Here is a 22957-nt window from a genome sequence, read left to right on the forward strand (position 1 = left end):
ACAGGGGTGTTGACACAACAACACATCAAACAAAGGCCGGTAGCATACTTCTCAGCGGCTCTCGATCCTGTCTCTAGAGGATCACCGTCCTGTGTACGGGCAGTCGCAGCAGTGTCAATTATCATTGACAAATCCTCAGAAACTGTCTTAGACAATCCTGTAGTGGTACATACCACACATGACATACACGCCATCTTGTCACAGGTTCAGCCAAAACACATATCAATGGCGAGGCAGCTGCGTCTGCAATGCACCTTGCTCCTACCTCCCAATGTTACCGTCCAGCGATGCACTTCTTTTAACTTAGCACAACTTTTACCCTTACAGACAGATTTGACAGGGGGGAGTAATGGTGAAGGCACAGCACAAGAAACTCAGGATTCTGACACACTTTCATTTCATGACATAACATCTGATGAACACGATTGTTTTCAACTTATGGAACAAGAGACCACGGGGTTCCCACATGTCACAGACACACCCATTGCAAATGCAGAACACACACTGTACATAGATGGTAGTAGATTTGCCGATGACAAAGGTAAATATCACACAGGTTATGCTGTGGTAACGGACACACAGGTAATTGAGGCAAAGTCACTACCAGCACACATGTCTGCACAAGAAGCGGAACTAACAGCTTTAGAAAAAGCCTTAGAACACTTAGAGGGACAAGAAGGGAACGTTTACACTGATTCTGCATACGCCTACGGTGTGGCACATGATTATGGCCACATATGGAAAGCTAGAGGTTACCTTACAGCAGCAGGCACACCTGTTAAACATGGTGAAGGAATCAAAAGAGTCCTGAACAATCTTCAAAAAGTTAGAAGAGTAGCCATTATGAAGATAGCGGCACACACGAGCGCAAAAACAACTGAGGCAAAAGGAAACGCATTTGCAGATTTAGCTGCAAAGAAGGCAGCTCTAGGGGAAGTAAGCCCTGAGACCTTAGCCACGGTACAGGTGAGTATGCCCGAAACCACATGGCAGCAGCTGATCGAACTACAGGAACAAGCAGGGACTACTGAGAAGGACCGTTGGGTTAAGGAGGGAGCTGCACCAGGCCTTGACAATGTATGGAGAGAGGGAGGAAAAATATGTCTACCCGCCTCTCTATACCCCGCAATGGCAGCTGCTGTCCACTTGCCCACTCATGTCAGCTCCAATTCTATGTATAGGATTGTAAGCCAAGGATGGCTAGCCCCTGGATTCAGTAGTACTGCAAGGAACTACTGTGCTGCATGCCAAATCTGTCTGTTAAATAACCCAGGACAGAGAGTGAAAACCCCACGTAACATCAGGTCCGGGCCCAATATCCCTTTCAGAGACTGCAAATTGACTACATACAAATGCCTAAGAGCGGCCCCTTTGAATTTGTTCTCGTGTGCATCTGCCTATTTTCAGGCTGGCCAGAAAGTTATCCTGTGAAATCAGCTACGGCAAAAGCCACCGCCAAGAAACTGATTACTGAGCTGATACCTAGGTTTGGTCTCCCAGAAACAATAGAATCGGATAGGGGGACACATTTCACGGGAGAAATAATGCAAAATGTGATGGCAATGTTAGGGGTTCAACAAAGTTTTCACACCCCTTACCACCCACAGAGTTCAGGATCAGTAGAAAGAGTAAATGGGACAATAAAGCTAAAAATACAAAAAGCCATGCAAGAGTTAAATAAACCATGGCCTGAGTGTCTACCCTTAGCTTTGTTCTCTATTAGGTACACTCCAACAGGAAAAACCGGGTTATCCCCATATGAAATACTTTTTGGGAGTGTACCCAGATTAGGTTTATATTTTCCTCAAAGTATGCAATTGCAATGTGATAGTTTAACTACATATGTGATACAATTGCAACAGCGTCTAACTAAAATCCACAAGAGTGTGTATTCTTCTCTTCCAGACCCTAATTCTGTCACAGGTACTCACGACTTACAACCGGGAGACTATGTGTATGTAAAGAAACATACCAGGAAGACACTGGAACCAAGGTTCGAGGGTCCTTTCCAGGTGCTATTGACTACAGCAACCTCAGTGAAATTGGAAGGGAAACCTACCTGGATCCACGCTTCACACTGTAAAAAGGAGCCAGTCGGCAAATGACAATATGTATCTTTTTATTCTTTTTGTTTCAGTAATCCTGACCAATAGTTTGGTTACCTCACAGAATGAAATTCACAAGGATGAAGGATTTTCTAAAAAATTTTTATTACTGAAGTTTAAATATGCTTATGCTCGGAAGTCAGGATATGAGAAATGTTGGGTTTGCAGTAAATTACACCCCAGCACGGCTAAAATACCACTGATGGCAGTTCCTATAAATTATACTGATCTTGCTAACAGTAGCATTAACATAATTGGAACAAATACCAGCAAGACAGTAATGTTTAAATCAAATGGCCTCGCCTTTCCCCCTGATTGGTGTTTCAACCTAGGGAACACAACGGGAGGAAATAGAGAATGCCAAGACAGCAAGTTTAACTTGTCCATTGTCGTATTAAATGGAAGCTTCTACCCCAGTAATACCAGTACACACCAGACATTATCTGACTTCCTCACTAACATTGTGGATAATAAGGTTAGGTGGTTAGTGTCCAACCTTTCCCTCTATGGATACACCTCTCGTTATAGACGTAATATCAGTTCAAGTCCAGTAGCCTTAGGAAACAATATATACATCTGTTGTGGGGATAAGTGTTATACCTGGATACCTAGAAGGGCTCAGGGATGGTGCTACCTCGCAAGTTTGGTACCAGTAATGGGAGTAGTGGGTGATGAACGAGGTGATCACCTACTAGAAGCTAGTATGCACCCCAGATATCCCCTCAGATATCGTAGCAAAAGAGAAATATTTTTAGAGCAGGACATGGCATGGGCTTGGTTCCCGTCCTGGACAGGATGGGGTATAGACTTAATGAAGCGACTAAATAACTATACTGGAATAATTAATGATATTTTGGAGAAAAACTCTGATGACATTACTAAGTTAAATCTAGAGACCAGAGCCATCACAAAACAAATAGAATTACATGAGTTAGCGATTGAAAGTATGAGTGCAGCATTAACAGGACTCTGTGAGACCACAGAAGAATATGAATGTTGTACTTGGATACATAACACCAGCATCGAAGTACCCGATTATTATGACATCATTGCACAACACCGCACGGAAGTAAAGGATCTACAGGAGAAGGCCCGTAATATTGGCCGTGACTGGGATCCTTTTGGTGAAACTTTTAGTTTCTCAGGGTTATTTTCTTGGTTCAAGAAGGCAGCAATGATGATTATAGTAGTGCTTATATTCATATTTCTCATTTATTTGTGTTTTAAGTTGTTTATGTGTTTTTGCAAGAAAGCCAAGGTAAATGCTGTAGAAAAGATGGAACTTTTGTAAGTTGATAAGTTGGATGAGATAGGTGGATTTAGTTTCTTGACATCACCCATCTTTCAGAAAGGCCACTCTTCCTGAATTTTAGATGTTGGTACTATCCAGGGGGATGGGTGTATACCCCTCTGACAACTCGCGGTCAGGGAGAGTACTTTGGACATAGGCCGACTAGAACTTGTTCAGGTGGACCCAGGGTAAGAGGGAAGGGTGATGTCAAAGGGGGAAATTGTGAGGATCAAAGTATAAGAAACCAAGATGGTTGACAGTATGTTTCACTAAATGCTTATCTTGTCTGTTTCATTCTTAGTATCTTAAAGACACCTCATCCTTAAGTCCTTAGTATCTTAAAGACACCTCATCCTTAAGTCACGTACACATAAGAGGAAACCTTATCTTAAGAACCATCTGCCACATCAGCTCTAAAAGCAGAAGACGCCTAGAGAATTGCCTTTTATGGAAACTTGTTGTTGTGTTTCAACATTCCTGAAGCCTGTCTTTTGTGTATATAAGAGCTGTGTTAATAAAGAGACTCAGAAGAGAGTTGGGTGCGACCGTCTGAGCAGATATACTGAGAACTTCTTTCCGTGTCTCTTTGCTTAGATAAGAACTCTAATAATAATTGGGAAACGGTAACATAACTTGATGAGTAGGTGACTTGCTGTAGTCACACCTAACAGCCCTCATATTGTAAAGCGCTGCGCAAACTGTTGGCGCTATATAAATTCCTGAATAATAATAATAATAATAATGCAGGTGACAGCATCTGCTCCTCCAAGTAATTTGAGCTTTTTTCCTGCCTGTTAATGCCTCCCCTCCATCTCAGCCCATTGCACACTAGTTTCAGGAATTTAGTGGCAGGAAAGTTTACAGGCAGAAAAAAAGTCCAAAGATTTCCATTTCCAATTTCTTTGGATTTTTTCTTCTGCCTGCTGCCTGTAAGCTGCCCTGCCACTAAACTTCTGAAACCGCATAGTGTTCCTTGGCCAATGGCGATGGATGAACACATAGGCTAACATGGAGGGGAAGAGGTAACAGGTAGAGAACAAAAAAGTTCAAAGAGCTAAACACCTGGAGAAGCAGCTGCTTTGAGCTGTGCATGAGGCCTTACGGCAGCCTACATGCCAACCTAACACACATCCTTCCTTGCCATCCAGGCAGTCCCGGAGCAGAGGATTGGTGGAGGGACAGCATGACATGTGCGGACTGCACAGTCATGCTGCCAGGGCACTGAGGCATGTCCCCTTTAAGAAAAGGGGAGAGGCCTCAGCAAGGGACGTGCTTGTCGGAACAGAAGAAGGCGAGGGGGAGGATGTGATGTCAGTCGTGAGCGGCGGGGAGAAAGATTGCATGCTCCCACCGCTCTGTCCTCCTTCCCCATCTCATAATGTCGGCTGCGGCAGCATTAACGGCGCATGTAGCGCAATTGCGTGAGGCGGCGGCAGCGCAAGGGGTGGACTGGCTGCAAGCACAAGTCGCAGCCATACTGAATGACGACGGCTCGGCTCAGAGCGGGGGGGACCCGGAGGCTCCACGTGCGCAGCGTTCCCGGCCGCCAGAACGTTTCAGCCCGGACGCGGCGCAGGGGGCACAGAGGACACACAGGCAGCGGAGGGGAGGTACTGTCCATGCACAGAGGCCGGAGCGCGGTGATGGGGGAGCCTAGCACGGAACAGGGATCTGCCCCCCGGCTCGTCGCAGGTGCCAAGAACGGTCGCCGTGGCTGCGGGAGGGAGCTCAAGCAGCCAGGCGGCCCAGCGAGGATCAATCATGCTTCGGGGGGGCTGGCCAGGTAGCTGAAGCGGCCAGCAGCCCAGCCAGAGCCAGAGGAAGGTGAGTGCGGTGACGGTGGTGAGCAGGAGCAGAGAGAGGACACCAGAGGCCCAGACCAGTCGGAGAAGCAAGAGTCCATCCAGGCGGGCAACGAAAGGGTCTGGCGGGTCGACGCAGCGTACAGGACGAGAGAAACACCGCAGATCCCCGGCAGCCAGAGCAGGCCCCTCTGGGTGCAGCCAGCAGTCGTACAACAGGAGGAGACCAGCGACAGATCAGAGGGAGAACTGTCTGGGTCGGAGAGGGACGAGGACCAGGGACATTCGTCAGCGGTGGATATCGGTGTGGTGGCTGATGGGCCCAGTCCTGGGTAGCCCGGTGAGTGCACTTCCACTTTATCTGTTTCTGCTTTATTAGAACAGTTATTGGAGCGGGGTAAGGCAGGTGGGTCCCCCGGGGAGGGTAGTTCTTCGGGGGTAAGCGGGGTCAGGCACCACACTGAGCAGCCCAAGGAAGTAGGAAAGAACGTGACAGGCTTACAGGATTTATTGCTGGGTTTGCGGGAGCTACTACAGCGATTTGAGCCGACCACAGGGGGACAGTTCGTCACCGGCCCAGGCGTGGGTCCCGTCACAGGGTAAGGAGGGTACGCCAACGGTTATGCCACCAACTGCGGTCGCGAATAGGGTTGAAGCGGAGGCGAGGGCAGCGGACACAGTGACGACGATGGACATTCCTCCCGCAGCAACGGCCAGCGTCGCAGCTCCGGATAGCCGGGAGAAGACAGGGGAGAAGAAGTCGGAGTCCGTCAGGTTGGCGGACTCCGCTAAGAGCGAGGTTTATGTATGTTTTGAGGGCCCGTTGGGAGCCCATTTCAAAACGGAAGTAAAAGAGAAAATTTGGAAAGGGGAATATGTGGAGATATTCACATTGCTGCCGCTTGAGAAGTTCAATCTGGATAGATTGAAGCCAGAAGACAGCAAGAAAGAGGACGCGGAGAAACGCAGATACCGACTGATTCCATGGACGTTCTCGAACTGGCTACAGGCATTCGCCATTTTGGCGAGCGTGGTGGGGGAGAAGGCCCCCGAACACTGCTCGGCTTTGTTTGTGTACTAGTGAGGCGCACCGGACATATGGCGGAGTGGCATGGCTGCGTTATGATGAACAATTTCGGCAGCGGATGGCCGTCCCACCGTCACTAAGATGGGACCATAAGGATATTAGCCTGTGGATGAAGCTGATGATGGCGGCGAGGGCTCCTAACCAGTTTTTTCAGGCAGGGGTCGGAGGTAGCGCAGCTCCAGGACAGCCGACCAAAGAGATGGGGCTTCTGTTGGCAGTTCAACGAGGGCACCTGTAGGTTCGGTGCCAACTGTCGATTTAAGCACACATGTTCTGGCTGCGGGGGATCCCACGCACTCTCAAAGTGCTTCAGGAGAGAAAAAGGGCGTGGCGGAGAGCCTGCGAATAAGAGGGACGACGCCGGTGCGGGTGGAAAGGATGCGTCCTAGATTTTGTCTTGTGAGTTGACTGAGGTACTGTACTGTTCTTGCTTCTCCTTATGCCTAATTGTGAACTTGCAATGTACATGTCATTGATGACATTTGACATTATTTTTTTTATATAACATGTTCTGTGCAATTTGTGCTTTAACAGCTTTGCGACAATGTTTTCTTTCATAATGGCGAAAATGTGTAATTTTTCATTATTTTTTTTTTTTTAATGGTCACATGACTAAAATCAGGTATCGGTAATTGGTATCGCCGAGTACATGACTTCAAGTATCGGTACTCAAACTCTGTGTCAAAAAAGTGGTATAGGTGCATCCCTGATATAGATATATATATATATATATATATATCTCCATCTTCCAAAAATTATTTTATTCTATTCTGTTCTATTGTTTTTCTATTCTATTCAATTCAAATTCATTCTATATGAAATTCATATAATTTCATATAGAATGAATTTGAATTCGGATTGAAAAGATTAGAATAGAATAGAAAAGAATAGCATAGAAAAACAATAGAACAGAATAGAAAAAAAATATAATATATATTTTATTCTATTCTGTTCTATTTGTTTTTCTATTATATTATTTTCTATTCTATTCTAATATATATATTATATTTATAATATAATATAATTTTTTTTTTATTATATTTAGTTCTATTGTATACTATGTATTTTTTTCTATTATTCTGATATATTCTATTTTAATTCATTGTATGCAAAATTATCTAATCTTTTCTATTCAAATTCAAGTTAATTGGCTTCTGAAATTCGAATTTCGTATAGAATGAATTTGAATATAAAAGATTAAAATAGAATAAAAAAATAATAGAAAAGAATAGCATAGAAAAACAATAGAACAGAATAGAAAAAAATATATCATATATATTAAATTAGAATTTCGGAAGAATATATATATATTATAAATTTATTTATTTTTCTGTTCTGTTCTATTGTATGTATGCTATTATTTTCTATTCTAATCTTTTCTACTCAAATTCAATTTCATTCTATGCAAAATTCGAAATTTCAGAAAATGGTTTTATATATATAATATTTATAGATCTATATATACCCATCTTCCGAAAATCGAATAGAATGATTTTGAATAGAAAAGATTAGAATAGAAAATAAATAGAAAAGAATATAATAGAAAAACAATAAAATAGAATAGCATATATAATATATTTTATTCTATTCTGTTCTATTGTTTTTCTAGCCACTTCAGCTCCGGACCATTTGGCTCGCCAAAGAGCAGGGCACTTTTTGTGATTCGGCACTGCGTCGATTTAACTGCGCGGTCGGGTGACGTGTCTCCCAAACAAAATTGATGTCCTTTTTCTCACAAATAGAGCTTTCTTTTAGTGGTATTTTATCACCTCTGCGGTTTTTATTTTTTGCACTATAAACAAATAAAGAGCGCCAATTTAGGAAAAAAACAATATTTTTTACTTTTTGCTATAATAAATATCCCCCAAAAAATATATATATTTTTTATTTTCCTCAGTTTAGGCTGATACATATTCTTCTACATATTTTTGGTAAAAAAAAAAATCGCAATAAGTGTTTATTGATTGGTTTGCGCCAAAGTTATAGCGTCTAAAAAAAATGGCGATAGCTTTATGGCATTTTTATTAATATTATATATATATATATATATGTATATGTATATGTATATGTGTGTGTGTGTGTGTGTGTGTGTGTGTGTGTGTGTGTGTGTGTGTGTGTGTGTGTGTGTGTGTGTGTGTTAGGGCTGGGAAAATTAAAGATGAATTAATCGATTAATCGTTCATTATTTTGATCGGTACTCACCTCTCCGCCAGCTTCCGGGTCTTTAGGGAGTTCCGTCGGAGATTGGGTGACGTCACCAGACTCCTCCCCCCTTCCCCAAGTGCCTCCATCTGCTAACGAAGGGAAGGGGGGAGGAGTCTGGTGACGTCGATGTCCGTGGCATCACCGGACAGCCTGGACAGTGATGATAAATATGGATGTGGTTAACTGGAATCATTCAGTGAGCTAAGTGTAGGCAAATTTGATAACCTCCGTTTTTAACATTGTTGTAAAAAAAAAAATGTAAACACTCTGGTATGTCTGCGTGACTGCAAAGTGATGCCTACTTGCTTACTATAAAGTGATTGACAGTCAGAGGCGATTCAGTTCGCATTGTGCGCTATACAAATATTTCATTCATTCAAAATACTAGATACGTTTTATAATTAAAGTTAAACTAACTTTCTAAGTTTTTCTTAAAGTTTAATAAAAAAAAAATGACTTATGTCAGTGCTACAGTTTGAATTTAAAATGTATTTGCGAGAACTGTGAAGTTAAGTCATGAATTGTGGAAACTAACTAGTGTCGGGTGATTGTATATAGTGTATACCACATTTACCACTAACTAATGCAGAGTTGCAATGCAAGGAGATCAGCTAAAAGTAGTTGGATCTGTACGTGTGTTATAATTAATCAAAATTATCTGATTAATCGATTAAAAACGATTAATCGAACACGAAAATTTTAATCAGTAACAGCCCTAATATATATATATATATATATATATATATCTCTATCTATCATCTTCCAAAATTCGAATTTCCTATAGAATGCATTTAAATTAGAATAGAAATGATTAGAATAGAAAACAATAGAACAGAATAGAATAAAATATAATATATATTACTGTTTTAGTCTATTCTGTTCTATTGTTTTTCTATTCTATTCTTTGCTATTATTTTAGTCTCCAGTATTTTGCATTCTTTTCCAATCTATTCATAAATTTGAATTGATACTATTCGATTTTCAGAAGACGGTCATATTCTATTTTATTTTATTACATTCTATTAAATTCTATTCTATTCTTTTATTTTTATTCTATTGCTTTATTATTTTATATTCTATTTTATAGTATTCTTTTTTAGAAAATCTATTTCTATTTCTTTCAAATTCTATTCTAATTTAGTCCGTTGTTTTTTGTTTCGAATCGTTATTTGGGATTCGTTACTATTGTAATTCGGTAATTCGGATGCATACGAATTTTCGAATAGTAACAAATTGGTCTGAATTTCGATTCGTAACGAAACAAAATGCACATGTCCATTCTTAATTGAATTTAGGTCTGGACTATGACTGGCCCATTCTAACACATGAATAGGCTTTGATCTAAACCATTCCATTGTAGCTCTGGCTGTATGTTTAGGGTCGTTGTTCTGCTGGAAGGTGAACCTCCATCCCAGTCTCAAGACTTTTGCAGATTCTAACAAATTTTCTTATAAGATTGCCCTGTATTTGGCTCCATCCATCTTCCCATCAACTCTGACCAGCTTCCTTGTCCCTACTAAAGAAATTAATCCCCACAACAAGATACGGCCACCACCATGTTTCACTGTGGGGCGGTGGGGATGGTGTGTTCAGGGTGATGAGCAGTGTTCGTATTTCACTACACATAGCATTTTGCTTTTAGGCCAAAAAGTTACATTTTGGTTTCATCTGACCAGAGCACCGTCTTCTACATGTTTGCTGTGTCCCCCACATGGCTTCTCACAAACTGCAAATGGGACTTCTTATGGATTTCTTTCAACAATGTCTTTCCTCTTGCCTCTCTTCCATAAAGGCCAGATTTGTGGAGAGATGACTAATAGTTGTCCTGTGGACAGATTCTCCCACCTGAGCTGTGGATCTCTGCAGCTCCTCCAGAGTTACCATGGACCTCTTGGCTACTTCTCTGATTAATGCTCTCCTTACCCGGCCTGTCAGTTTAGGTGGACGGCCATGTCTTGGTAGGTTTGCAGTTGTGCCATACTTTCCATTTTTGGATGATGGATTGAACAGAGCTCCATGAGATGTTCAAAGCTTGGGATATTTTTTTATAACCTAATTCTGCTTTACACTTCTCCACAACTTTATCCCCAACCTGTCTGGTGTGTTCCTTGGCCTTCATAATGTTTGTTCACGAAGGTTCTCTAACAAACCTCTGAGGGCTTTACAGAACAGCTGTATTAATACTGAGATTAAGTTACACACAGGTGGACTCGTTTTTCTAATTAAGTAACTGAACAGTCAAGCCATCAAATGGCTGGTGTTATAACTGATCACATGTGCATGTCAGTTGCAAATCAAACAGAGGCCAAGATGGCAGATTCCCTGGGTGTAAGGTATAGGGGAGCTTAGTTCTGCTTTAAATGTAACTATTTTGTGAAACAATGAAATCAATGGGTTTAGCTCTACTTCAACTGTTACCTACAACAGTTACATTCAAGACATGCCTTGAATGATAACTGTTAGGGCCGGTTCACACTGCAGGCGATGCGAGGCGACACCGACTTGCCTCGCCGCGACCTGCCGCGACCTCAGCGGTGACTTCTGTATAGAAGTCAATGCAAGTCGCCCCGAGGTCGCCCGAAAGTAGTACAGGAACCTTTTTTCTGAGTCGGAGCGACTCGAGTCCTCTCAGAACAGTTCCATTGTACAGAACGGGGGCGACTTGTCAGATCGAGGCGAGGCAAGTCGTGTCGCCTCGCATCGCCCGCAGTGTGAACCGGCTCTTACGGTTACTAGCACTAGCGTCGCATCAGGGGTTGCAATTGTGACACCGCCACTGTTCCAGGGGGCTCAGGGCAGCCTCCCTGTTACACCAAGCATCATGGCTGGTCGCAGTCTCTCCACTGTCATTCTCTCAGAGCCATCTGTGGGAGGCAGGACGGCTCTGGATGGAGGTCTAGGGCTGCCTAAGTTAACAAGCAGGTGATTGGTTGTTAGGATGCAGTGCGGTCATAAGCAACCGATCCCCAGCTTGCAGGTTGTACCTCTAAGCGGCTAAGCCCACTGTCCAGATGTGCTGTGTCTCCCACCCTTCGCACTCTGTAAGGCCTCTTTCACACGAGGCGGATCAGTGCTGATCCGCCCCGTGGATATCCGCTTGCTCAGCGGGGATCGCTGCAGCGATCTCCATTGAGCAGGAAGATGACAGGTCCAACTCTGCACACTGTGCAGGGACGGACCTGTCAGAGCGCCGCTCTCCCCTATGGGAGATCGGATGACAACGGACTGTAGAGTACATGGTCACCTGATCCGATGACGGATGGAAAAATAGGTTTTTCCTCCGTCACACTTTTTCAGATTGGAGCAGGTCGGATGTTATCGGACTTGTCACCGCTGACATCCAAAGCTCCATAGACCTCTATGGAGCATCCGTTCAGGTCCGCCTGAAAAAATGACAAGTGGATCTGAATGGGTCGGCCATGTGAAAGAGGCCTAAGGTAAGACAGGAGGAGGGGGACGATGTGGGTGGGGGAGCTGAGGACATTAATGGAGGAAGCTGAGAGCATTAATAGAGGGAGCTAAGAACATTAATGGGGAGGTGGGTTAAGGGCATTAATGGATGGGAAGGCTATGAATACTAATGGGGGGCTAAGAATATTAATGGAGGGGGGCTATGAATATAAATGGGCTGAGCTGAGGACATTAATGGAGGGGAGCTATGGACATTAATGGAGGAGCTGAGGACAGTAATGCAAGGGGGGCTGAGGACTGTAATGGAGGGGGGCTGAGGACAATAATGGGGGGAGCTTAAGACTGTAATGGAGGGAAAGTGGGGCTGAGAACATTAATTGGGGGGAGATAAGGACTGTAATGGGGGTCACTGAGGACAGTATTGGAGGGGAGGCTGGGGAGGGCTATGAATATTCTGAATATTAATAATAATGTGGGGAGCTGAGGACTGTAATGGAGGGAAAGAGAAGCTGAGGACATTATTGAAGGGGTTATTTAGGAAGGGGGCTGAGGACATTAATGGAGGGAGCTAACAACTGTAATGGGGTCACCAAGGACAGTAATGGGGGGGAGGCTGAGGACATTAATGGAGGGGCTGAGGACAGTAAAGGAGTCACTGAGGACATTAATGGAGGGATGGGGGCTGAGGACAGTAATGAGATCACTGAGGACAGTAATGCATTTTTTAGGAATGTAATGGGGGGCTCAGGACATTAACACGTTGGGGGGCATTAATGGGGGGGGGACATTAATGGGGGGGCTGAGGACAGTAAAGAGAGGGCTGAGGGCAGTAATGGGGGGCTCAGGACATTAAGGCATTAATGAGGAGGGGCTGGGTGAAGTAATGGGTGGCTGAGGACAGTAATGGGAAGCTCCAGATTGTAACAGGGGGACTAAGGATAGTAATGTGAAGGGGAGTGACTGTGATGTGAAGGGGGACCGAGGATGCTGATGTAAGAACAGGTATTGTGATTATGAGGCTCCATTCAGATCTGTGTATTCACATCCCGGGTAGGGCAGCCCATTCATTTTAAAGGGCTGCCCTACCTGCAAGAAATGCAGAAAAGAAGTCCTGACCCTCTTTATTTTAATGTTGTCACACCAAGCTGCATGTCGCTGCAGCAAAATGTGGTTTGGCATGCAATATAATGTGCCATAGGTGCAGATTTGTGACGATGCCATTAAGAGGTCAGTGTGTGATATCCTAAGGCCACACAGAGTCTGTGGAGGGGTCACTAATGTAATGGGGGTGTGGAGACCCTAAGGTAAGGGGGGACACTGATATAAAGGTTCCCCCTTATATCAGTGTCCTCACACCCCTCTTAAATCAGTAAACCCATTTACCTTAGTTTATTCACTCTGCAGACTCTGGTGTAAAGGGGAACTCTGATATAAGGAGGTCTCTAGTCACCAGAGCTCCCCCTACCCATCAAAGTTCCCAGCATTCCTGCTTATGTCAGAATCTGCAGAGTTCACCTTTACAGTGCACTTTGCGGACTCTAAGGTAAGGAGGAACTCTGTGAACTCTGTCAGGGGGCTCTGGTGACCAGAGAACCTCTTACATCAGAGTTCCCCTTTACACTAGAGTCTGCAGCATTCTCCCTTGCATGTAAGGGCAGGAAGGGAGCCCACTGCAGGACATATGAAAAGGTCCTGCTGCGTGACCACAATAAAGGGCCCCGCTACAGGAGTAAAGAGCCCTGGGATTAATGTGCGATCATGTGTACGCGGCATTAGTCCGTAGGGTTCAATACTGAGTTGGCCTGCCCTTTGCAGCTATAACAGCTTCAACTCTTCTGGGAAGGCTGTCCACAAGGTTTAGGAGTGTGTCTATGGGAATGTTTGACCAATCTTCCAGAAGGCGCATTTGTGAGGTCAGGCACTGATGTTGGACGAGAAGGCTTGGTTCTCACTCTAAGCTCTAATTCACTGGAATGAAGGACCTTCTCATCCAACATCAGTGCCTAACATCACAAATGTGCTTCTGGAAAAATGGTAAAACATTCCCATAGACACATTTCTAAACCTTGTGGACAGCCTTCCCAGAAGAGTTAAAGCCGTTATAGTGGCAAAGGGTGGGCCAACTCAATATTGAACCCTACGGACTAAGACTGGGATGCCATTAAAGTTCATGTGCTTGTAAAGGCAGGTGTCCCAATACTTTTGACAATATAGTGTATGTGGTGTGGCACATCGCATTTGATTCATATAGGAATCGCACCGCATTCCTGTGCAAATCACATGCGATGTCTGTGCAATGCAATTTCAGCAATTCATTTGTATGGCCCAAATCGTACTGCATCAGAAACACAAAAAGGTGCAGTATACTTTTTTTTTTTTTCCCCGCACTGGAATCGGATTGCAAGGGTGTCCAGACTTACGTGATCCGATTCTGTCAACCACACTGAGATTTGCAAAACCTTTTGGGGTGTCGTTAACTTAATATTGACACCCCCTGTGGTTAATGCATGCAATTTCAATATGGTGTGGGAAATGCACAGGATTCACTGCGTTTCCAGCATCGCATATATGTGACCCGAGCCTTACAGCTGAACGCACCTGGTTCAAAAAATAAATGTGAAAGCCAATCACGTTTGTAAAATGTTACAAGTGTACAGTGCATTTCATACATAGAAAATGATTGTTACCGCTTTTGGCTTCTGTGAAGTTTGACCGCTGCTTATAAATATCAAGATTATATTTCAGCACAGCAGTATTCTGCAGAGCTCCAGCTGCCTCGAAGCTGGCCACTTCACCAAACTCTGGGAGCCTCCACATGGTCTGCTTTTTATCCATATCTACATAGAAGATCTCATCTTTGTCAAACTGAAACATGTATTCTCCTGATGGTTCCTGTGTCTGGTAAAAGTTTGATGTCGTCATAACATTTTCACCTGTGGAAGACCAAAACCACATCATTAATTATATGTATATATTTGATCACTGCAACAGTTAAAATAAGCCTGAAATCTTTTAGGGCTGGTTCACGGCACAAAAACTCACTCCGGATCTGTTCTGAATGCATTTCTGCATGCACGTTTTCAACGCATTTCAGTGCGTTGTTGATGGCCATCAGTACTTCAGTTGTGATCAATTTTGTGTGATTCGAACCACAGCTTGTAGACTCTCTAACTTTCACACAGACCAAATAATATCCACTAATTTGGGTTATTTTTACCACAGATATGTAGCAGTATAAATTGTGGCCAAAATTTATGAAGAAAAATTAATAATTTGCAAAATGTTATTACAGAAACAAAGAAAAATGCATTTTTTTTTTCAAAATGTTCGGTCTTTTTTCATTTATAGCGCAAAAAATAGAAATCCCAGAGGTGATCAAATACCACCAAAAGAAAGCTCTATTTGTGGGAAAAAAAGGACAAAAATTAATTTGGGTACAGTGTTACATGACTGAGTAATTGTCATTCAAAGTGTGAGAGCTCTGAAAGCTGAAAATTGGTCTGGTCACGAGGGGGGTTTAAGTGCCCAGTAGGCAAGTGGTTAAACATGTCTTTGTTTATCGCTAAACTGTGGATCTCTAAACTAAAAGTGGATTGATGGGACTAGTAGTTTACCAAGAAAAATAAGATGTTTGTGCTTTCTTTCTCAAGGACACTGCATTTCTCCTAAGCTCTACCAGTAATTTCTGCACACCTCCCAACATTTTGAGATGGGAATGAGGGACACCTACTGGCAAAAGTATGTAGGCATAGGACACGCCCCCTGCCACATCCCTTAAAGGAGAATTAACCCAAATAAAGGTTAATTAAATCCACAAGGACTTTTTTCTTTACCACTACTATTCCTTTATATTGGCTTTTAAAATGTGCAACTGCAGCAATTTAGAAATTGTATGAAGGGTTTAGCACTGGGAAACACTTTTTGAAAGATAAAAAGTGAATTTTTGGATCAGACCAAAATGAGGGGCAAATGAGAAGGAATGAGGGATAGAGGGACATTGCTCCAAATCAGGGACAGTCTTTCGAAATCAGGGACAGTTGGGAGCTATGATTTCTGTACCTGGTGAAAATCTACCTAATCTGTAAAAAAAAAAACAAATGCAGCCACCACATCTAAGGACTCTGTGCTGCAATATACCGCGCATTACTTTTAAATGGGCTTTAATGGCAGAGCATCTTCCCCATCACATGACCACTGTGATTGGTTCACACAGTGGTCATATGATTGGAAGCCTGGCTCCCAAACAGAGGCTGTGACTGAGAGCTGACACAGACAGTTCAGTCAGTGTTCCTGGAGCCTGCAGTGAGCGCTCTCAGTGCACTACTTTATGTCGCAGTGGAAACATATGTGCAGCAGATAGATGTTAAGGTCCATACAATATATGCGTTATGTAGCTGGGAAGATGTTATGGCACTCAGGAGATTTTCCAAACTTTTAGGAGGTGAACTAAATACTATTCTGTTGATTTAGGCTGTCCCATTTGCTTTCCTTTATGCAATCTCAAACGGGCTCAGACATCCTAGACATGTTGAGTTTATGGCTATGTGGGAGCCATGCCATCTTTTTCTCCAAACTCCTTGTTCTTCAAGCACACTAGCTTAAAAAAAAACCCTCCTAGTAGCACCGTTTTTTCTGCTTCTAGAAGTAAACAGTGTTATCCTAGGTGTCCATGCCCACTAATTTAGTCTAGAAGCTTTTTTGTAGCTTTAGCTTCTAGGAATAGAAAAGAAAATCCCTTTTTCTTACATTTTTGGGATCAATTTACCGGCAGAAAAAAGCTGCCAGTTCCTAAAAGTCTCTAAACGCTGCTAACCGCTGTTAAAGTGGTTGTAAACCCTTACAACCAACTTTGACCTACAGCTAAGCCTAGATTAAGGCTTACCTGTAGGTCCAAGAAATATCTCCTAAACCTACACGGTTTAGGAGATATTTATCCGAAGACATCCACCGCTGTCTACGGCGCATGCGCCGTAGACAGCGGCGCACTGGGCAGGCCGCAGCGATATGCCGCAGATCGCGGCAATAGCCCGTGAGTGTTGGCTCCCGTGCGCATGCGCAGGAGTGACGTCATCGTGGCTCTGGCGAATCACAGCGCCGGAGCAGCGAGACACGCAAGTCACTCCGGGATACATGACAGCGGCAAAGAGGAAGACGGAGGACCGCTCCAGTGGCTTCGTTCTCAGGTAAGTTATTCATAATGAGCTAGTATGCTATGCATACTAGCTCATTATGCCTTTGCCTTACAGGGTGTGTTTTTTTTTTTTTTTTGCCTTCTTCTTTAAGCACCAGATTCCAGCAGCTTTTCTTTTCTTAGCAGGGGGACGTCGCCATTCTTAATGACCAGTGTCCAGCTGATTTTTAGAGAGCGGGCCAGGAAGCTGGCTGCCGTGTCCTTAACAACGGAAACCCCACTGACAGCTGAATTTAAACAAAATAATTGCCTGCAATAGACTTGAGAAAAAAAAAAACGTGATGGTCCCCCACAATTCCATACCAGGCCCTTCCCCTTCTGGGCCTCAGGCAAGAGATCAAGCACATGGCCCACCCAAAACATATATGCTCTCCCAGAATGCACCAGTGGCCATGAACCTCTTACTGGGCTGGCTGGAAGAAATTTAACTATTCATAACCCAACCTAGTTGTACTTCTCATACTGGCCTGTGGTACCGGTGACACCTACTGGCGACAGTGAGAAATGCGCAACCTAATTGAGCTTAGGGAAGTGCCAGATATAAACAGTACAATCAGTCTGAGCCGACAACAGCCCAAACAAAAACGACATTTGCATTGTAGCATCAGTTTAGGACTAGGAGGCTACTTCCTTTATACATTTTACATAATCATATCTGTCCCCTTGTTATCTCACATGCACTATACAAGATGGAGTCTGTTATATGATTTATGTGTGTAGTGGTCACCTTGAATGTGAGTAGGTGAACATGTTTACTGAAATAGAGTTTATATGCAGCTCCTATTATTTTAGGAAATGCTGTCCCTTCTAGTCTTGAATTCTCTAGCTAGTTTTTGCTCAGGGCTTTCTGCTGGTTGACCAGAAGATCGAGAGGCATCATTTCTGGGCAGGGAGACGTTATCACAAGGCCGTTGTTTCCTGGGTCTGCAAACTGCTGATTTTCCCGGGACAATCCCAATTTTGTTACCCTCATCCAGATCGGAGGCTGTCCCGATTAAAATCCCGGGATTTTGCTTTTGTCCCGGGAAATCAGGACGGTTTTTGGCACCGGAGCTGCTTCTGGCTCCAAAAATATGGCCACCACCACCTCCGTGAGATCTCTTTCCTGTTTCTCCTGACTCTCGGCTAAGATTTGAACTCCGCGCCTCCAGCCCTCTACATTGCAGCTCCTCCCACTCTCCCCGCAATGTTATATGGCCGTCTACCACCCCCCACCCCTGTCTCGCCCCCGTTTTCATAGTGTTGTACTGAGACAGTTTACCTCCATGAAAACCGTAGGCACGCACACGGGGGTGGGGGGCGGTAGACAGCCGAATAACATTGCGAGGGAGAGTGGGAGGAGCTGCAGTGCAGAGGGCTGGAGGGGTGGAGTTCTGATCTCAGCCGAGAGCCAGGGAAAACAGGTTTTCTGTGGGAAACCGATTTTGGCGCAACAGGTGTTGTGAAAGGCAGAGCCAAGGGACTACTGCACTGGGGACACCTGATGTAAGAAAGCACTCCACTGGGGACGCCTGATGTAAGGAGGCACTCCGCTGGGGATGCCTGATGTAAGGTGCCACTCTGCTGGGGACGCCTGATGTAAGGAAGCACTCCACTGGGGACGCCTGATGTGAGGAGGCACTCCGCTGAGGACGCCTGATGTGAGGAGGCACTCTGCTGGGGGTGCCTGATGTAAGGAGGCACTCCGCTGGGGGTGCCTGATGTAAGGAGGCACTCTGCTGGGGATGCCTGATGTAAGGAGGGACTCTGCTGGGTACGGCTGATGTAAGGAGCGAATCTGCTGGGGACACCTTATGGCATCTGGTGGCAGGCAATGTGACACACTCGGGGCTACCACTGATTCTGCATTATGGTGAGTTGAACCATTTCATTTTATATTACAATGTAATAATAGAAATAATGTGCTTCAATCATCCTGACAACATACCAACCATGGTGGATGATTGAAGCGCTAAACCAGGTGGATCTTTATCTGCTGATTTTTAAACTTCATGGAATACACATATTTTTATTGTGTAGGATCTGGGCCTGCTGTCCCTCCATCCCTCTTTCTTTCTTTCCTTCCTTCTCTCTATTTCCCTCCTTATCTCGTTCTTTCTTTCTCCCTCCATCCCTCGTTCATCTCAGACTCGGACCACACCCCCTTCAGCCATGCCCCCTTTAAGTCATGCCCACTATTTAGCTTAAACCACGCCCATTTTCTCTGCAACACGCTTTGCGAACTTTCCTTTTCCCTCTACACCAAGCCTTAAAATGACTACCCCACACCCTAATTATAATAAGACTCAGGCTACAGGCAAAAAAATGTCCCTATAATTTTTTTTTACAATGTTGGCAGCTATGGGTCTCATGTGCAGTGCAGGCACAGAAGGATAATCGGGGCAGCTGGTGTGTGGCGGCAAATGCTCCCAGCAGAAGTTTTTGCTTCCCTTCAGGCTTTAGCAAGTGCAAGCTCCTCTGGCATCAGCTCTTCACAAGTAAGCCTGAGGTGCTTTGACCAACTCATTTTACATTGTGGTTTATTTTTGTTTGGCAGTCATTTGGGGCTTCTTCGCGTCGGGCTTAAGATGACAGGGCACTTTGGCTGTTTGGTTTGGAGCACAGTGGGTGGTTCTGTATGGCATTTCTTTCAGTTGGCTTTTTCTGTATTATTTCTGCAGGCCAAGGCCTCCAGCAAAGGCGTAGATGCTGCTCCACAAAAGAAATGTGCGATGCTAAGATGGGTTCCTCCCTCGATTAAACACTTGTGCTGGATCTTGCTCCCGTGGTATCCTTAAAACGCCATGCACACTAGGAGCTTCAAGAAATGCTGGAACAAAAACGCCCATATTGAACATTTTTGTTCCAGCGTTTAGCACTTTTTGTACCGACGTTTAGCAGTGACTAGCTAGTTTCTAAATGGGCTGACAAGCCAGCAACCACATCCTTAACAACTGATGAATGTAAACAAAAGAATATCGGTATTAAAAAAAAACTGTTTGGGGGTCCCCCTCAATCCACACATCCTTAACAACTGATGAATGTAAACAAAAGATTTTTTGACATAGTTCGATACAGATAGGAGATTCCACGTGACTCTGACAATAACAATCTGTGTCTATTGAACTTGTATCATAACAGTTCATTCATTCACACAGGGGCAACACGACTTTCAGCATGACTTTGGGAGGCAACTTGGACACGACTTGACTGTAAATTACAGTGCGACTTACAACACGACTTTAATGGAAAAGAAAACGGCATGGGTTCCCCTTCAGGAGCATACCAGGCCCTTCGGGTCTGGTATGGATATTAAGGGGAGCCCCGCGCCAGGAAAAAAAATGCGTGGGGGTCCCCCTCAAAATCCATACCAGGCTCTTCAGGTCTGGCATGGATTTTAAGGGGAACCCCACACCAAAAAAAAAAAAGGCATGGGGGTCCCCCTCAAAATCCATACCAGACCCTTATCCGAGCATGCAATCTGGCAGGCCGCGGGAAAAGAGGGGGGATGAGAGAGCGCCCCCCCCCTGCCTGAACCATACCAGGCCACATGCCCTCAACATTGGGAGGGTGCTTTGGGGGTAGCCGGTGGTTGTGAGGGTCTGCGGGTGGGGGGCTTATCGGAATCTGGAAGCCCCCTTTAACAAGGGGACCCCCAATACTGGCCTCCCCCCTGTGTGAAATGGTAAGGGAGTACCCCTACCATTTCACAAAAAAAGTGACAAAAGTGTTAAAAACAACAGGAGACAATTTTTCACAATTCCTTTATTAAAGTCTTCTTCTTTCATCTTCTTTCTTCTTTTCTTCATCCTTCGGTTTCTTCCTCCATCTTCTTCTTCTTCCATCTTCTTCTTCCTCTGATCCGCTTCTTCTTGCTCCGGTGTTCTCGTTCGGCATCTTCCTCCATGGCGTCTCTTCTTCCTTCTCGGGCTGCTCCACGCAATGGGAGGCTCCCATGGTGTGACACTTCTCTTCTTCTGACAGTTCTTATATAACGGAGGGCGGGGCCACCCGGTGACTTCACCCCCCTCTGATGCATGGCACAAAAAGGGGGCTTCCAGATTCCGATAACCCGGCCAGGGTTGTGGGGATGAGGCCCTTGTCCTCATCAACATGGGGACAAGGTGCTTTGGGGGGCTACCCCCAAAGCACCCTCCCAATGTTGAGGGCATATGGCCTGGTATGGTTCAGGAGGGGGGGGGCACTCTCTCGTCTTTTCCTGTGGCCTGCCAGGTTGTGTGCTCGGATTAGGGTCTGGTATGGATTTTGAGGGGGACCCCCACGCCATTTTTTTTTTGGTGCGGGGTTCCCCTTAATATCCATGCCAGACCTGAAGGGCCTGGTATAGATTTTGAGGGGACCCCCACACATTTTTTTTTTTGGCGTGGGGTTCCCCTTAATAGCCATACCAGACCCGAAGGGCCTGGTATGCTCTTAAAGGGGAACCCATGGCATTTTTTTTTTAACATTAAAGTCATGTTGTAAGTCGCGCTGTAATTCACAGTCAAGTCGTGTCCAAGTTGCCTCCCAAAGTCGCGCTGGAAGTCATGTTGCCCCTGTGTGAATGAATAGACTGTTATGATACAAGTTCAATAGACACTAGGGCTGCAACTAACGATTATTTTCATAATCGATTAGTTGGCCGATTATTGTTTCGATTAATCGGTTAATAACCTTTAAAAAAAAAGTGGGTCAAATTGATGTTCATTTTCAAACACAGTGATGGGAAAATTTGGAAATAGAAAACTTCTTAGTCAAAGGAATTTTCAGACAGTGTATGTGGTTTTCATTCAGAAATTACATTCATTTTAAAAACAGAATGTTAAAAACAAGTGAAAATTTCAAACAAAATTCTTTCATTCAGCGAATGTACAAAGATTTTTTGTCTGAATATTCTCTTCTGAAAATGTATCCATGTGTCCAGGATAAGGCTCGGCACACACCTGTGCAGTTTGCTTTTGATCTGTTTCTGCAGTGCATTTTGATGTGCGTTTTGATTTTTGGGAACGTGATTTTACTGCAATTTGCATTTTTGCCTTTTTTTTGAGCAGATTAAAAAAGCACAAATTGCTGCAAAAAAGCATTAAATGCTTTTCTGCAGCTTCTCTATTGAAGTATATTGAACCAATAAAGCACCATTTTGCGTTTAAAAGTCCCCGGCGTTTACTAACATAATGGGGTTAAAAAAAACGAAAATTAGCCCTTTATAGTAGAAAAAAGCAGATAATCACTACTGTAAGGGGTTCATTTTTTTACTGTAGAACAGTCAGTAATATTTACAGTTGCGATTATTTTCTCTTTTTGTACTATAAAGGGCTCATTTTAGTTTTTTTTTTAACCCCATTATGCTACTGGCCGATTAATCGATTATGAAAATAGTAATCGATTCATTTCATAATTGATTATTAGTCGATTAATCGATAAGTTGTTTCAGCCCTAATATACACAGATTGTTCTTGTCAGAGTCACGTCAAATCTCCTATCTTTTTTTCTTAATGCTAATGACCTATGTGCATTGCAGTGCAAATAGCCTTAAAAAAATCCATAGAAGACGTACAACATTAGAATCCTACTATAGCTTTTAGTCGAAATATTCGACCGGAAATGTATGATTGCAGCTACATACAGTGAGTTTCAGTGCTCCGTCTAATCTTCTTTAAACATTCGACAGACACCATAAGCCTTCAATGACAGATTAGACCGTAATTCATTTGGATTTTCGGACGAATGCAATTTTTTAACAAAAAACAAAATAAATAAAAACAAATTTCGGGAGTAACTAAATACATTTATTTTTCGGACGAAAACAAAATTCCGAAACAAAATATTTCAGTCTGCACATGTCTACTATTTATTACGGTGTTATGTATTTTCTGATAAAGCATA

The 22957-nt window shown here is 43.9% G+C and overlaps 1 protein-coding gene across 1 annotated transcript in view; it reads right to left on the reverse strand.

Annotated features, from left to right (window-relative positions):
- The window catches only part of LOC143984713 (RLA class II histocompatibility antigen, DP alpha-1 chain-like), a 76275-nt gene that overhangs the window by 44808 nt on the left and 8510 nt on the right, over positions 1-22957 (reverse strand). Inside the window, exon 2 of the mRNA XM_077484660.1 lies at positions 14589-14834. Coding sequence (XP_077340786.1) covers positions 14589-14834 — 246 coding nt within the window. The remainder of the gene's footprint in view (positions 1-14588; positions 14835-22957) is intronic.

This window comes from Lithobates pipiens, unplaced genomic scaffold (assembly GCF_037356315.1).
Source record: "Lithobates pipiens isolate NorthernLeopardFrog02 unplaced genomic scaffold, aLitPip1_a1.2 Scaffold_1, whole genome shotgun sequence".
Lineage (NCBI taxonomy): Eukaryota > Metazoa > Chordata > Amphibia > Anura > Ranidae > Lithobates > Lithobates pipiens.